At 61.4% G+C, this 17,093-nt stretch overlaps 1 protein-coding gene across 1 annotated transcript in view; it reads left to right on the top strand.

The window, feature by feature from the left end:
* Positions 1 to 17,093, top strand: part of TRIM66 (tripartite motif containing 66) — a 58,229-nt gene that overhangs the window by 23,701 nt on the left and 17,435 nt on the right. The window contains 10 exon segments of the mRNA XM_021062260.1: positions 1,819 to 1,872; positions 1,875 to 1,918; positions 3,820 to 3,967; positions 5,068 to 5,200; positions 5,490 to 5,606; positions 6,739 to 6,853; positions 7,325 to 7,471; positions 9,635 to 9,752; positions 11,074 to 11,975; positions 13,261 to 13,422. Of these exon segments, the coding sequence (XP_020917919.1) occupies positions 1,819 to 1,872; positions 1,875 to 1,918; positions 3,820 to 3,967; positions 5,068 to 5,200; positions 5,490 to 5,606; positions 6,739 to 6,853; positions 7,325 to 7,471; positions 9,635 to 9,752; positions 11,074 to 11,975; positions 13,261 to 13,422 (1,940 nt within the window).

A 17,093-nucleotide genomic window follows, 5' to 3' on the forward strand; every position in this document is an offset into this window, starting at 1 on the left:
TGGTTCCGGGCTGGGTTGGGTTTGACTTGCGCGTCGGTGTCCGGCGGTGGGTCACCTGGGGCTCCCTGGTTTGTGCTGGTTCAGGTGGGGACAGCCGAGACAGCCGAGGCGCTCCCCACGCGGGTTCTCATCCTAACCGGGGGCGGTTCACACGGCCGTCCCAGAGTCCTGACAGCCAGAGCAGAGCCGTAGGAAGCCGCTCGAGGACTAGGCTTAGAGTTTGTTCAGTGTCATTTCTGCTGCCTGTTGGCTGAAGCACGGCATGAGTGCAGCCCAGCCTCAAACGGTGGAGCGTAGACTCCACTTTTAATGGTTAGGATTACAAAGGCGCGAGGAATTTGCTGAGGGAGGGGAAGCATGCGGGGCCACTCTGGGCCTCTCAGACTGTCTGACTTTATCGCTCGGGAGAGTGGGTTGGTGAGGCTCCGGCCTCACCGTGACGGATGTGAGAAATCTTTGGAATTCCAAGTCAGCGCTCGTGGAGGATCCTGTGACTCCCCAGCTATTATTTAATTTAATCATCATAGCCACTCCTATTTGCCTTTTCTGTTTCTTTTTGTCTTTTTTGTCTTTTTAGGGCTGCACTCGCGGCATATGGAGGTTCCCAGCCTCGGGGTTGAATCGGAGCTATAGCCGCCGGCCCACACCACAGCCACAGCAACGCAGGATCCGAGCCGCGTCTGCGACCTGCACCACAGCTCACGGCAATGCCGGATCCTTAACCCATGGAGCGAGGCCAGGGATCGAACCCACAACCTCATGGTTCCTAGTCGGACTCGTTTCCACTTCACCACGATGGGAACTCCCCCTTTTCTGTTTCACTTAGGGAGAAACGAGGGCCCAGTTTTGAACTTAGTGAGGTTGAGTGACTTGCGCGACCTGGGTCTCGGAGTGGTCGACCTGGCGTTTGCTGGGACGTCCGACTGCCTGCCCGCAAGTCTAGAGCAACTGCCACTGTGTCATTTCGGTGCTGGGAGGCGGAGAAGACTGGAGGTACTGCCGCACTCCCTGCTGTGGCAGCCCCTGTCCGGATGGTCCTTGTCCCCCGGCGTGCGCGCCTGGCCCTTCTCAGGAGGCCCTTCTTGTCCCCGGTGGGGCCCGTGCTCTGGGGGGCCCGAAGCACTCCAGTCCCAGGAGGGGGGTCTCATGCTGCTTCCACACTCAGGAGTCCTCCACGCTGAGGGCTGCGTCGGAGGCCGTGGCGGTGGTCTGGGGAGGGGGCGTCGGACAAGACGTCCATGTTCACGGTGGCGCCCATGTGGCCGAGGCGGAGGAGGCCCAGTGGAAGCTCTCGGCCTCAGGGTCAGAGCAGTTCGTCTTGGGCGTAACCGTGGAGAATGTGTCCCAGAGGAGCAGCAGGAAGGCCTTGCCGGCTTCTCTGGCTGGAAGCTGCGGAAAGCCCTCCTTCGAGATCTTCAAAGATTCTGCTACCCAGTCACAGAAGTGGCTGGGGCTGTGCCCTGGGCTGCACGGAGCCCCAGAACGTCACCAGTCATGGGAACTGGGCTCGCAGGGCTATGGAATGAAGAGTGGGGCGCACGCAACGATCAGAACTGGAGCAGGGTTGGGCTCATGGTGCCACAGCGTGTAGGGAGGAGGGAGATGTAGCCTCGGGTGAAGGTGAGGATGTGGGGAGGTCTGCCGGGCAGGCCCTGCTGGCTGGCGATGTCCAGGGTACCTGGATGCTAAGTGCAGGCGGGGCACAAACATACTTCATTTTGGCACAGGTGGTTGGCATGTGCCTTGGTGTTGTGCGTTAGAAAGCCTTGTGTGTAGTCTGCCGTGTTGCCCTGACCATGCTGTCTTTCCCCCTCTCAGAGCTCTGCTGGCCTGGCTGTGATGGAGTGTACCTTACCAGGCATGTAACTGGACATTTTTTCTGCAGTGCTTTTCTTCTGGGCAATCCAAGATGGCCAGGGTGAGTCAGGACAAGCAACGAAGCAGTTGATCCTTTTTGGAAATCTGTGGGCCCCTCTCCTCTAACCTGTCTGTCCACTCTGGACCTGTCTGTCCATCTGACTTGTTACCCTTCCACCAATTTGTCTCATCATCCATCCATCCTTCTGTCCATCCATCTGTCCGTCCATCCATCCTTCCATCCGTCCGTCCATCCATCCATCCTTCCATCCATCCGTCCATCCATCCTTCCTTCCATCCGTCCGTCCGTCCATCCATCCATCCATCCATCCGTCCATCCATCCATCCATCCTTCCATCCGTCCGTCCATCCATCCTTCCATCCATCCATCCATTCTTCCTTCCATCCATCCATCCATCCATCCTTCCTTCATCCGTCCGTCCGTCCATCCATCCATCCTTCCATCCGTCCGTCCATCCATCCATCCATCCATCCATCCATCCATCCTTCCTTCCTTCCGTCCGTCCGTCCATCCATCCATCCATCATCCATCCATCCATCATCCACCCATCCATCCTTCCATCCTTCCATCCGTCCATCCATCCTTCCATCCTTCCATCCGTCCGTCCGTCCATCCATCCATCATCCATCCATCCATCCATCCATCCATCCTTCCTTCCGTCCATCCGTCCGTCCGTCCATCCATCCATCATCCATCCTTCCATCCATCCACCCATCCATCCTTCCTTCCGTCCATCCATCCATCCTTCCATCCAGAAGAAAATCAGAATGTTTGAGTTGGGAAAGCAGCGTGGTAGTGCTCCCCGCCCCTGTAGCTCTTACTGAAAAGTGTGGGGACTGGGCCTTTCCCCCCCAGTTACCAGGTTGCAACTCCTGCTCGGCCTGGATGGAAGGAGCTCATCACTTTTGCCTGTGTTGAACTGCTGATACCCCTTCCCTGAGTCCTGAAGTTTCCCATCCCTTGCTGACAGGTGTCCTTCCTGTTCCTGTCGCCCCTAGGGCGCCCTCCCATGATTTATTCGCTTGCCGTTGACATACTTGCTCCTGCGTTTAGCTCTTATTGAATGTCTGGCCTATGCTGGCGGCTAGGAGGACGGAGACCCATGACTCTCCCCTTAAGGAGCTCATAGTTAGTCGGTGAAACTTGTGTTTCTTTTCTTTTTTCACCCTTGCTGCGGATTTGTGAAATCCCAGTGCGAGGACAGAGCTGTCCAAATCCGTGTCCGTTGGGTGGCCCGTGTTATTCAGGCATAGACGGGCTGATGGTCCCCTCGTCTCCTCTGCTCTGCCTTTTCTGTCCGCCCCACGTGATCCTTTCTGACCCAGTGAATGAACTTTGACTGGGAGCAGACGGGGCTTGTCCCATGGTGGGATCACAGCTCTGCGAGTGGCTCTCCGCTGATGGCACGTCCTAACGCAGCTGCAGCTTCTCCCTCCCGGCAGGCACGGTGGACTTTCTGCTTTTGCCTGTGAATTCCAGCCCCCAGCCTGGTCTGCCCTGCCCAGTGACCTGGCATTCAGTCTCCCACTTAGATGCCCCACTTTGTGGAAGCGTTCCTGCGACGGCTGCTCCTAGGACCCTGGCAACCTCGCTTTGCTTGCTTAGCACCTGGTGCATCCTTGCATCCCGGTGTCGCCTGCCGAGGGTTAGCCCCCCATCCAGGCTGTGTGTACCCCGAGAGCAGAGCCTCGCCCGCTTCATGTTCATAGCCTCAGCTTCAGCACAGGGCTGGGGGGAAGAGCCCCTGAGGCCACTGCGTTGTCATAAAGGCTGCTTCCGTTCACGCTGCCACACGGGTGGCTCCCAGGCCGCCCTCCCGCACGGGCTGCCCTCCAGCATAGCGGGGGAAGCCCTTCGGACCCCAGTCCCGAGGGTGGTTGCCTCCCATAGAAGCAGGTCCGATGCAGGTGGCGTCCGTAATTCCAGAACTCTTCTTCCAGAGCTGCTCCGAGTGCAAGGAGAAGCGGGCAGCACACATCCTCTGTACCTACTGCAACCGCTGGCTGTGCAGCTCCTGCACGGAGGAGCACCGGCACGGTCCTGCGCCCGGGGGCCTGCTCCTGCCGCGCACCCAGAAGGCACCTCCAGGTAGCGCTGCCCGTCCTCCCCTCCGGCCCCCGTGCCCTCAGTAGTGCCGGGCTGTGAGCTCCTCGTTGAATAGCTCTCTGGCCGTGTCACCCTGCCGGGGGTGGTCTCAGAGCCTTTCCTAAAGGAAAGCTGTCTCCTCCAGGGCCGTGTGGCCCCGTGAGTTCCCGCTAGGCTCTCCCTGTGGGGGTGGCGGTGTGGGAGGGGTCTTGGGAGGAACAGTCTTGAATTACCGTGGAAGCTCATCGAGTGCCCTGTCTTTCGTCCTTGTCTAGAGCAAGTGGCCTCACTCCTGTTTAGTTACTTGATTTATTTAACAGCCTGGATTAGGGTTTGTCCATTTGTCCATCCAGCACCATCTGTTTTATTTATTTTTATTTTTTTGCTTTTTAGGGCCACACCACGGCATATGGACGTTCCCAGGCTAGGGGTTGAAGCGGAGCTGCAGCTGCCGGCCTACGCCACAGCCACAGCCACAGCAATGCAGGATCTGAGCCACGTCAACCTCCACCACAGCTCACAGCCACGCCAGACCCTCAACCCACTGAGCGAGGCCAGGGATGGAACCCGCATCCTCGTGGATCCTGGTCGGGTTCATTAACTGCTGAGCGAATTCTGGCGTCTCTTAAATGGCAGTCTTCCTGAAAGTCTTTTCTTAAGGCCCTTGAACTGTGGAGGAGTCTGACCTTCATTGGACCCACAGGAGCCAACATTCGTGATCCAGGTCACCCGGCCCAGAGCCCGGTAAGGTGGGGTAGCTGGTTTCAGCCCCACCATAGAGAATCCTGGTTAATGGAGAGGTTTAGGTCGAGTCAGAGGCTTCGCTCTTCTGCAGGAGCTCCCTGTGCAACGGAAGCAGGCACCTCCCTCAGCCCCAGCAGGTGGCAGGATGCCTGGGGCTTGATGGAGCATCATTTCTGGAAAGCCAAGGCATCCGGCCAGCCCCGGCCCCTTCCTCCGGAGGCTCCTGCAGCCTCACTGGCCCGGGAGACGCCTTCCAGTTCGCGCCACCTTCCCTGCAAGCGCTGCGTCTGCCTGTGTCTGTGGAGGCTGAGGCTGCCTCCCAAGCCAAGGAAGCCCACTTCCTCCATCTTCTCCGGCAGGAGTGAGCGGCGGTCCTGGAGACTTGGCCGTGTGCTGTCCTCTGCACACACAGGAGGTGCTCAGGCTCTTCTGCGAGACCTGCGACGTGCTCACCTGCCACAGCTGCCTCCTGCTGGAGCACAAGGAGCACAGGTGGGCGGCCGGCGGCCCCGAGGGTGCCCGGGAGGGCTGCGGACCGCTTCTTACCTGCGAGGGTGTCCGGGCCCTCCCCCTGCTCAAGCGAGCCAGCAGCCCCCGGGCTCAGGTTTTTCCTTGTTCCTGGGGGGCACGGGGGGCTTCTCTGGAGAAGGCCAGAAGGGCCTGAAGCCTCTGGCTTCCCTTCCGCGGACCTGGCTGAGGCGCTCCCTCCGGGTTCTTGCTTGGCTGCTGAGCTCAGAGTAAGACTCGCCGTCTTCGGCTTTTTCTCCGCCTCCTCCTCTAGGTGCCGACATCTTGAGGAAGTTTTACAAAACCAGAGGATGCTCCTGGAAAGTGTGACCACGCAGGTGGCGCATAAGAAATCCAGTCTGCAGACGTCGGCCAAGCAAATCGAGGACAGGTAGCAGAGGCCAGTCCCCTGCCAGCCCTGGACACGTGCCATCCCGGCTCACCTGGGTCCCAGGACCCGGGTGCAGTGCTTGTGATGGGGACATGCAGGTCTCGGGGCAGGGAGGGGTTTCGGGTCATCCCTGGGTGAGCAGGGCTGAGTCTGGGCTAGAGTGGCCGTGAACTAGCCAAAGGCAGGCGCTAAACACAAGGGCACCAAGTGGGTTGTGGGGAGGAGGGTGTCGTTTGTCGTGTGGGCTCAGGTCAGGGCCATGGAACCTCGTCGCCCCTCTCCCGGCGGTTTTCCCATGTAAACCTGCGCGTGGCAGGAACCACCAGGACCGGCTGGCACACACTGGGCTGGATGCCACACAGGCGTCGTTTGGATCAGTTCCCACATCCTTTGAGGCAGGGCTCATCTCTGTTCTCCTGATGAGGCGGCCGAGGTTGTCACGGCTCACAACTCGTCGGAGCTGAATTTGGAAGCTCGGTCTGTGTGGCTTCGAAGCCCATAGATATATATATATATATATGTATGTATTTTTTTTTTTAAAGAAATAGCTTTCCTGAGATACAGTGTATATACCATAAAATCGCCCTTTTAAAATATGTAACTCCGTGGGTTTTAGCTTAGTCATCGAGTTGTGCCACCACTGTTCGGGCGATCTGCCTGTAAACCGACTTAGTCACCCCGAAAAGCAACGCTGTCCGCGTCCGCGGTCGCCGCCCATGCGCCCGCGACATCCGCAGCCCTTGGCCACGCCTGTTCCCCGTGCTGTCCCTGGCTGGTCTCTTTACGCCGGACACCGCCCAGCGCAGTAGTCTCCCTTTCCACAAATAGCAGATGACGTGAGGTCACCCCCGCGCTCTCCGTGTCCCGCGTCTGGCGCTGTGAGAGGTCATGGCGAGGGTCGCCTGGTGGACCTGAGTTTACCTGGAGGAGCCGGGGCTGAACGCGGGCACTGGGCTGCTTGGCTCGAGGGGGCTGGGCTGCAGAGGGAGGGGCGGGGGGAGAGGGGCCCCTGTTTCTTCACATTTGGGGCCTGCTGGGCCCGACCTGGATGGGCAGGCTCTCGGGTCTGCTGTCGCGGGGCCTGGCAGGCCTGGGGGAGGGCTCCCCACGCACCGTCCCGTCCTGTTGGCAGGATTTTTGAGGTGAAGCATCAGCACAGGAAGGTGGAGAACCAGATCAAGATGGCCAAGATGGTGCTGATGAGCGAGCTGAACAAACAGGCCAACGGGCTCATGGAGGAGCTGGAGGTACGGGGCAGGCTCTCCCTCTGCGCGGGCTGGACGCGGGCTCAGGGCTCCGGTCTCCTGGGCTAGAGTGCAGAGGTTCGGTTTCCACAGCTCCCTGCAGCTCCCTGTGCCTTAAAACGTCCAGTCTCCCTGTGGGAAGCTGGCTCGTTCAGGGTAGAAAATCAGATCAAAGTCCCACTCGTGCCGTGGCAGCAAGACAGCGGTAGCCTTGAAAGGGCGTCGCGGATTACTGACGCCCAAGGGGGGGCAGACCCTCCTTCTTGCCTCCCCCGTCCCATGGTTGCATCGCAAACGCTGCTTCCCTTCCTCCCTCCCTTCCCCGCCCTCAGCAGCCACGTCCTCCTCGCAGGGCTGCAGGTTCCTCTGATTCTGTCTGTGTCTGTGCCACGCGCTCGGGCCACCGCGCTTCCCAGGCACGTGGCCTGCTGTCCACGACTAGGGTCAGGGATGCTGTCCTCTCTCTGTCCCCAGGGCATCACCAACGAGCGGAAGCGGAAGCTGGAGCAGCAGCTGCAGAGCATCATGCTTCTCAGCCGTCAGTTTGAGCACGTGCAGAATTTCATTACCTGGGCTCTCTGCAGCAAGACCAGCGTCCCCTTCCTCTTCAGCAAAGAGCTGGTACGAGGGGCTCCACCTCCTCCATCACCGGTCGGGTCAGCAAGGGAAAACCGTCTTTCACCAACCCCCGCAGTGCCAGGGGCCAGGTGCTGGGGTAGCCCTGCTGCCTCCAGGCGACCCAGCTGGGAAGTTCTCCAGTTCCGCCTGAGGTCACGGGTCCAGGCATTGGCCGGACACCAGGACCTTCCACGGACTCTTGTTTGGGTTCAGGCGGCATCTAGGAGGGAAGGGGGCGTTGAGGACGTCAGCGTGTTGGCATCGGAGGATGGGGAAGCCCAGGAAAAGGAGCGGCACTTTTGAGAGACGTGTAGGCGCTTAGATCTGGACGTGCTGAATCTAAGGGGCTGTGGGGCATCAGAAAGGAGCCGTTGGAGTCCGTTCTGATAGACGGGTCTGGAAGTCAGAGAAAAGGGCAGGGCTGGAGAGAGACACGTGGGAGTCACTGGGGTGCCGGGGCGAAGGAGGAGGAGGAGTCGACACCTGGGCTGGGGGGCGGGGGGATGTCGTTTTCAGTGTGGACGACGGAGGGGCAGAGGGGCCGAGAGCAGCTGCCGGGGCAGAGGGGACAGGAGGGCCTGGTGCGCGGAGCTATTTGGGGTCTCCCGAGCTCGGCGTCCGTGCTGCGGCCTGGGTGAGGGGGACGGGCAGTGGGGAGAAGCCCTGGGATCTGGGCGTCAGGAGGCCCTCGTCGCCTTTGAAAGAAATTCCAGCGAAGTCGGCGGGCAGAAGCTCAAATGCGATGGAGGAAGAGAGGATGAGAAGCAGAGACGGAAGGGAAAAGGCAGGACGTAGGAAAGTCGCTGGAGAAGGAAAGGGCCAGGGGTCCTTTACAAAGAAGGAGGACCCGCCCATGTTTATGCGGGAGCAGAGGTGGAAGGCAGGCGAGCGCTGGGTGGAGCCAGCCAACCCCGGAGGCAGGAAGAAGCGGTCCGCGGGTGACCTTGGCCTTGGACACGGAACACACTCCGCACCTGCCGTTCCTGGAGGCTCCCAGGCTGGGGACCGAAGCGGAGCCGCAGCTGCACGGGATCTGAGCCACGTCTGTGACCTGCACCGCAGCCACAGCCACGCCAGGTCCGAACCACATCTGTGACCTATGCCGCAGCGAGGCCGGCAGTGGAACCTGTATGCTCATGGATCCTGGTCGGGTTCTTAACCCCTTGAGCCATAACGGGAACTCCTGTGTGATTTGTCCGCCCTCTGTGAAGCGGGAGGTGATGTCGAGAGGTTTGGGCTCGGGTCCATGGCATCGAAGAGATGAGGAAGGGTTTAAGTAGTCGTTAAGGGTCGTGGAAGAGGAAGCTGGCAGGAAAGCAAGTGACAGGAACACAGACCGAAGGGTGGCCCAAGGTGGACGATCCCTGAAGCGACCCCAGCTCACATAGCTTTGGGGTGGGGCGTTGACGCGCTTTCAGGCCTTGGGGCCCTGGTGACATTGTTACTGAAAACGACAGGAGGCGGGGACAGCCCTCTGGACAGGGAGCTGGGTGAGGCTGACGAGCACGCGCAGAAAGGGTGACAGCGAGTTGGGATCCGGGAGGGGTCGCTGGGGTGTAAGGTCGCCCCGGGCGGGGTGGTTCTGGATGATGAAAATGGCCTAGGGTGGTGACTGAACTCGGGAGAGGGAGGTGCAGGTGATTTACGGTAAAGAGATGAGGAGGGTTCCCCACGCGGCTCGGGGTTAAGAACCCAACCAGGATCCACGAGGATGCGGGTTCCATCCCTGGCCTCCCTCAGTGGGCTGAGGGTCTGGCGCTGCCGCGGCTGTGGTGTAGGCTGGCAGCTGTAGCTCTGATTAGACCCCTAGCCCGGGAGCCTTCGTGTGCTGCAGGTGCAGCCCTAAAAATACCCCCCCAAAAAAGATCAAGGAAGTAAGAGGCCGGGCGGCTGATGAGAACGTTGGTTATAACTGGGTGTTGGTGGGGTAGTTGGACAGTCCCCAGAGTCTTGGACAGAGTCTTGGAGAGTGAGTGATGGAAGGGGTCCGTGGGGGTGGGGGGAGGGCAGGGAGGCGTGTGAAGACTCCCGGAGTGAGGAAGCGAGCCCGTGGGGACCACAGGCTCAGGGGCCGTGGCTTGGGCCCTTCCACCTGGGCAGAGGGAGGGGGAGGAGCTGGCACGCGGCACAAGACGCCCACAGAGATGACCCGGGCGCTGTTGTCAGATTGTGTTTCAGATGCAGCGACTGCTGGAGACAAACTGTAACACAGACCCCGGCTCCCCTTGGAGCATCAGATTCACGTGGGAGCCTAACTTCTGGACCAAGCAGCTGGCTTCCCTTGGTAAGCTCAGGGCCCGCTCCGCGCCAAGGCCGCGTGCAGACCGTCTGCCCGCCTGCTGGGAACGTCAGCGCCTGCCCGCCAGGAAACGCTCGCTGAGGCTGCCAGCAGTCGTGGGGTCATTCAGCAAACCTTTTTGGAGGGGATGAGGGTAGGGCAGGGGTGGGGAGAGTTGACAGCGTAAATCTCAATGGGTTCAGGACTTTTGTAAGTCCTGTGTGAATGCCCGTGACCTCAGTTTCGTTGCTAGAGAGGAGACGAGACGGTGGCCCGCGCTGCAGTGGGCCGCCTGGGTGGAGGGGTGCACGTGGAAGGGTGCACGTGGAAGGGTGCACGTGTGTGTGTGTGCGCGCACGCAGAGGGCTCTCAGTGACGCAGAGAGACGGGCGGCCAGGAGCGCACACCCTGTGGAGGTGAGATGTGAGCAGACAGTTCACGACCTCAGGCGTTTTCTCCCCTGTTGCAGTAACTTGTGGGCACGCAGACTTTGGGCAGAGCGCAGACAGCTTCCCTGTGCCTGCCGGCTGCCTCGTGGCAGGCTTGTTACACTCGTGGCCGGCTGCTGCCTTCCTCCGGCTCTGACTGTGGCAGAGGGTGGAACCTGCGGCCAGTGATCCGTGCTTTTTTGAGCTTATTGGTTTTGCTTCCCTTTCCCTTTGGTTCAAGCACCTGCTCTGAGTCAGGTGCACACTGGCCCCCAGTGACCCCAGGTGAATAAAGCACGCCCCCCGCCCTCGGGAGCGCGGTCTCCCCCTGAGCGAGCCCCAGGCGAGCTGCAGGAGCCCTTAGGTGCCAGTAGCGAGAGGTACCAGCTCCTCGTGCGTGCGGCCCAGGCCCACGGCCCGGGCTCCTGGCGCTGACCCGCTGTGGGAGCTTCCCGCTCTCCTCTGCCCCACCTGCCTGGATCCGTGGTGGAAGAGTGGCTCGTTTGTCCCGGGGGAGCGGGGGGAGTTCTGCACTTTGCAGGCCGCTCCCTCTCCTCCCCAGGCTTGGGTTCTGTTGGTGTAGGGGTGGTGGTGGTTCTGAGTCTCCGCTGGGCTCTTCTGTTTAAAGAGAGGTAGGTGCTCTGTGAGGCTGCGGCTTCTCGCGTGGGACACGGACGGAGTCAGGCCTGAGCACCGGATAAGAGCTGAGCTCGTGTCTCCGATGTCTCCTGCCCCCAAGCGGGGCCAGGAGGCCCTCCTGCTGGCAGCGATGGAGGCTGAGTCCTGGGGGTCAGGGTTGCATGTCTTCATCTCTGAGTCATGTCCTGTGGTCCCAGGAGCAGGAGGTGGCAAGGGCACAGCTGCCCGTTACCCCAGGAACCCTCTCTTCTGGTTTCTAGGCTGTATAACTACGGACGGCGGACAGCTGTCGCGGGCAGATCCTCCTGCTTATGGAGGCTTCCAGGGTCCATCATCTTTCTGTCAAAGCCATCCGTCCCCAGTGGCTCCGCAAGAGACTCCGAGCCACCCTTCGTACAAGTTCCAGTCGCCAGCCCTGTGCTCCTCATCGGTCTGCTGCTCTCACTGCCCCCCAGTGTCGCCCTCCCTCAAAGGCCAGATCCCCCCACCCAGCCTGCACCCAGCCCACAGCTTTAGGCCGCCCTCTGAGATGCCCCAGCAGCTGGGGTCCCTGCAGTGCTCCGCCCTGCTGCCCAAGGACAAGGACCTGCCCTGCCACCCGCATTCTCCCAAGCTGCTGCAGCCCTGGCTGGACACGCAGCCCCCTGCCGAGCCGGAGAGCGGGTCCCAGCGGCTGGGGCAGCCGCCGGCCCCCCAGCCCGTGTGCGTCGTCCCTCCCCAGGATGCCCAGCAGGGCGCCCACGCGCACCCCGCCTCACACACACCCTCTATCCACGTCCAGTTCGGCCACCACCAGAAGCTGAAGCTCAGCCACTTCCAGCAGCAGCCACAGCAGCAGCTGCCACCTCCGCCCCCGCCGCCACCCCCTCCCCCGCAGCAGCCACCCCCGTCCCTGCCTCCGTCCCAGCACCTGGCTCCCGGTCAGCAGGAGGGCCCTCCTGGGCCTGCCTGTGCCCAGAACGTGGACATAATGCACCACAAGTTTGAGCTGGAGGAGATGCAGAAGGACCTGGAGCTGCTCCTTCAGGCTCAGCAGCCCAGCCTGCAGCTGAGTCAGACCAAGTCCCCTCAGCACCTTCAGCAAACCATTGTGGGGCAGATCAACTACATCGTGCGGCAGCCGGCGCCCGTCCAGCCCCCGAGCCAGGAGGACCCCGTGCAGGTGAGCCTCGGGGCGGCGTGCAGCACGCGTTCTCCCTGTGACTGCAGGGCGCTCCCGACTCACGGTGGCGCAGGAGCAGTGTCTTCGTTTTAGGGTGGCCTTGAACCCCGCCCTCGCAACTCAGGCCTGGCCCGGGCTCTCTCTCTCCCGTCTCAGGAAAGCTCCAGAGAGCAGAGGCCCCAGTCCCCGCGTGGATCTGGGCTCAGTACTGTCCCCAGAGGCCAAAGTTATCCCTGACCTCCTGGGCGACCCCAGGCTCCTTGTCCATGAGTGGCACTTCCCGAGCTGTGCGGAACCTCGGCCAGTGCCAGTGTTGAAGGGAGGCTGTGTCTTACCTGGGTGAGCCCTGACGTCTTGCTGTCACCTGGGAATCGCAGACCACAGGGGAAGGGAAGGGGAGGGGAGGCGCCCTGGATGCCGGCAGGCAGCAGGCCCCTGACACCGAACAGGCAGGTTTGAAGCTCGGGGTGTTTCACACACACTGCGCCGTTTATCCTGTCGGCAGCACGCTAGGCAGGCCTCGCCGCCTGTTTTCCTGGGGGCAGAAGTGGAGGGCAGAGAGGGGCACGCGGTCTGCCTGGAGATCATAAGACACTGAGCGGTAGAGCCAAGACGTGGACCCAGGCCTGCAGACTCCACGATGCCCGCAGGAGGCCTCGTTCTCACCCTCCGGGCGAGGAAGGCTGCCCCTCCCTCTGCCCAGCCAAAGCCCGCGGGAGAGCCGCCCGTACTCAGGGCCTCGCGGCCTCTGCCCTCCCGCCCGGCTGTGCGTTTCCTCGTCTCCCGAGCGCCCCGCTCCAGCCCCTTCCTCTGCCTCTCTCACTTCCGTAGCGGTAGCTCCTTTAAATGTGCAGCCACATTTATACCTTCAGAGCGGCTCTGCTGACTTTTACTTTATTATAGAATATACGGCCTCACACTTCGGCTTCTGTCCCGGAAACCTCAGGTCGTGCTTCCCGTGTCTTCCTCTGAGGCTCCACTTCTCCGGGGGATGAGAACTCACCCCTGTGGTGGCAGGGGTGGTCCAGGGTTTAGAGGCCGCCGGTGGAGTCAAAACGCCTGCGATCGCTGAGGGGACGGGGACAGCGTTAGCTCCGCATTCTCGGTTTGGGTTTTGTCCCGAGGCGTCCCATCCGGAAGGGTTTAGAGAAGAGAGTCTGTCTTGCTGGGAAAACGTGAAGCAGTGCGCGCGCGTGGCCCCTCGCCGTGCAGGGCGAGCCTGCGCTCTTGCTGCGGGTGTTCGTCGTTGCAGGAAAATCCACCCACGTCTGCTTCTCCTCTCCAGGCTGCGGATGAGCCCCCAGCGCCTGAAGGCCCAAAGCCAGCCCTTCCTCTTGACAGGAGCACCGTGGCCAGCCTGCCCCCGGCAGCGGGCGGGGAGACCCCGCACCCCGTCCCCGCCCTGGACGGCGCCGCCCAGCACGCGTCTGCGAACGTGGCAAGAAAGGTAGTAACGGAGCCCGCTTTCCCTGACCGCGCGGGGCCCTGTGCCGGTCAAGACCTCGGGGAACCGGACCGGGACGATTGGGCGGGGGGAGGAGCGTCCCTGTTGCACCCCTGGATGCTCCAGAGCCCCGACTCATGCCGCCTGTCCTAGTGAGTCGGCAGGGCCCTCCGCCGCCCCTCCCACGCGCAGGAGCCTGGGGAGAGGAGGGGCGAGGGGAAGGGAGCCAGGCAGGGACGGCCGACTCTGTACCGGGACTGCATGTGCTTCCTGGGTGATGCCACTTACCTTACCAGGTCTGGGAGGCGGCATCCTTGTTGTATGGCTAAGGAAGCTGAGGTCTAGCCTCCTACAGCTAGTAGATGTGAAGGCTAAGGTGTATTTACACCTAGAATCCGAAGCCTGAACTTGTTCCCTCTGCAGCGGATGCGAATGGGGAAGAGTCCTCAGTTGGTTGGCTTAGGAAGCTGGAATGACGAGCCTGGTGGGGGAGCGGCCTGGAGGGCGTCCTGCGGGGGTGGCTGAGCGCTAGGGCACTGGAGTCTCTCAAAGACGAGCTCTCGGAGCCCTTCCTGTCTGTCCACCTGCCGCTCCCTGGCAGGGCTCATGGCAGTAACCCAGGGTTCCGGGATTCCTCAGCCATCCTACTCTCAGCTGCCCTTCACGCCCGCCCCGGCCATGCTCCTGGCTGGCACCTCAGCGCTGTGCATGCCTTCCCCTTAGCCCTGCATGTCCCTTGGCCCCGTCCCGCTTGTCCTGCTGCCTCTTCGGGCCAGGACTCCAGTCTCCAGGTGCCTCCCTTCAGCCCTGTTCTTGAAGCCCTGTCCACTGGTCTGTACCCTCCTAGCCCGCCTCCCCGGCCCTGCGCGTCATCTGGGCTCTGCAGCCCCAGTTCCCCTAGTCCTTCTGTGCACCTGCCCCTCGTCACGTCTCTCCCAGCAGCACCACTGCCATCTGTGTCCTAGATCAGTCTAGCTCAGGGCTACGTGAGAGTTTGAAAAAGGAAGAGACAGCACAAGTGAAATGTCAACTTGGCCGCCTCCCGTGACTCTTGAGGTCTGGGCAGGCCTGTGGTGCGCATGGCTGTTTCTGCCCCGCCGGTCCTACCCTTTTGGAAATGGTTTGGCTTTAAAGGCCATAGAGAGTCTGTAAATTGGCCCTTTGTGACTCTTAGAGGTTTATGTTTTTACTTCTGGAGTAGCTGCCTGGCCATCAGCGATCCATCTCTCGTGCGTTTGTTTATATACAGTGTTCACATATGTTTATGTATATCATTCCCCTAATGGGACGCCAGGTCTTCCGCCAGCTGTCGGACGCGGACTGGAGAGGACCGTCTGGTGGGCCAGGTGGGTCGGGATACAGCAGCCGTGGTGTGGGATACCGCGGTCACGGGCTCAGGAGCGCCTCGCACGAGAGAGGGGCTGTTCCCGGACAGCTTCCTAGAGGACAGGCTTTAAGCAGAGGTTGGGGGAAGAGGAGCGAGGCTGGGGAGGGCTGGGTGGGGAGAGGCTGGAATAAAGAGTCAGAGAGGAAGTAGGAAGGGCCAGAAGCGAGAGAGAGCCTGGCTGCCTGGGGCTTGCAGGTGGTTTGGCTTCGTGGGAACGGAGCTGTCCCGGGGCCTGGGAGGGACTGCGAGCAGAGCCTGGACGGCCTCGCGAATGATGCTCTGAGGCTGACACTCAGTCTCGGGGGTTGTGAGGCATGAGTGGAGGTGTTCTAGCTCGGAGGGCTGGGTTTGAATTCCCCTTAGAAAAGCCATTTTAGCTGCAGTGCGGGAGATGAGAGTCCTGCAGAGGAGAAATAGGAGTTGCGTGAAGTCGGAGTGCGGGGCGTGAAGAGGCAGCGAGGCCTTCAGAGGATGAGCTCCCCGCAGCTTTCGGACGTGGAGTCCGGCTGCAGACGGGAGGGGGCGGGGGGCCAGGGGGGCCTCTGCCCGCGAGCTCGTCCCTCCCCGAGCCGGGAGCATGGCAGGAAAAGCACGCTGCGGGGAGGACAAAGCCAGGTTTTGACTGCGGCTGTGGTCCTGCGGGAGCTGCGTCAGAGGGTGCCGGGAGGGGCGCCAGGCCGGCGGCAGGAGGCCCGCAGGAGGCCGAGGCTCTCAGCACTCGGAGGTGGCGAGGCCGTGCCCCAAGCCCTGCTGCCGAGGGGATGCGTCTCGGTTCTGCCCCCGGCCCAGTGCGGGGGCTGCTGTGCGCGTGGCCCACGGCGCTCTGAGCAGTGCGGGGATGCCGGCTCCGGGGGCCGCGGGGCGGCCGCGGGGTTGATGGGGATCCCGCGAACGCTCGCCTCTCCGTTTGAGCACCCCGGCCCTCAGCCCGGCCTCAGGCAGCGCTGCGGAGGGGCAAGGGGCCTGACATTGACCGGCTGCCTCAGCAGCTTCTTTATGGCCAAGGCTCCCAGGGAAAGAGCCTCCAGGTGGCCCTCCTGGCCCAGAGGAGCCTCAGAGGCACCCGTTATACACACAGGTCCAGAAACAGGAAGGAGGACTTTCTTTTTTGTCTTGAATCTTGTTGGGCAGGAGAGGGTGTGAAGGTCAAGACTGAAAAACAACCTTTGGAGTTTCTGGCTGTTCATCGATAATACTCTGGGCAGCATTTTCTGCCCTTTAAGTAGGTCTTACTTGGACTTCTCCATTTCGTCCCTTTGTTTGCCCTATAGCCATGCTCTGAGGAAGTCACTTTCTTAGTCCCCTTTGAAAGATGTGGGAACTGAGACCCAGAGAGGTTAAGTGACCGCCCGAGCGTTAAACAGCTGCCCGCCCCGCCGGCAGCGGTGGGGCCAGAGTGCAGGTCCCCCCTCAGCCTGTGCGTCGTGACCGGTAGGCGGCCTCCCTCTGAGCCCGGCAGCGGAGAACTGCGTCCCTTTGGCCTCCCTCTGCTGGATGTTCCTGTCCCTGCAGCCTTCGAAGTAGCCGAGGCTCCTCCAGTCTCTGACGAGGACTTGGCTCTTTTTGTCTGGTCACGGCGGTCGGCCCCAGCGCACTCCTTAGCCTGGCTGGTCTGTGCACACCAGGGGCGTCCAGGCTCCCTGAGGCCACAGCGAGAGGAGCCTGTGGCACCGGCCCCGCTCCGTGTATTCCACAGGCTCCACGCTGCTCCCTGACTTTGTGTCACCACAAGGAGGACTTCTCTTAGAGCAGAGCAGCTGTCCACAGGTACCTGGGAGTTGGGACTCAATGAGCTGGGGGTGAAAATAGACTTGCTGCAGAAAACGAGACGTGAGAGTTCCCGGATGGGTTTATAGCGGCCTGCGCTCTGCAAGCTCAAGGGCGTTTTACCCGTCACTTGACCTGGCTCCAGCGGGTGTTTTTGAATGAACTTGGACATGCATTGGGCACTAACTGTTACCTGGGCTTCCCAGTCTTGGCTCAGCCCCTCTGAAGAAAGACAACCCCACAACAGAACCCCTTTAAGTCCCAAGTGAAACCGGAAGACACTTCCGTGGCTCCATTCCGTACGTCTGGCCTTGCTGCACGCACTCCTCTCCTCAAGACTCTCGTGGAGTCCAGGCTGCGGGCATCCAGAGAGCCCCATCTGCATCCAGAGAGGTCACCTGCAAGGGAGGCCTCTCTTCTGCTCATGACGTGGCCCCAGGTCTTCGACAGAGGACTTTGAGGCCACCGAGCTGCTGTCCGTGGCTCAAGAGGAGCCTGGGATGCGTTCTCAGCTGAGGCC

Source organism: Sus scrofa, chromosome 9 (assembly GCF_000003025.6).
Source record: "Sus scrofa isolate TJ Tabasco breed Duroc chromosome 9, Sscrofa11.1, whole genome shotgun sequence".
In the NCBI taxonomy this organism is placed as follows: Eukaryota; Metazoa; Chordata; class Mammalia; order Artiodactyla; family Suidae; genus Sus; species Sus scrofa.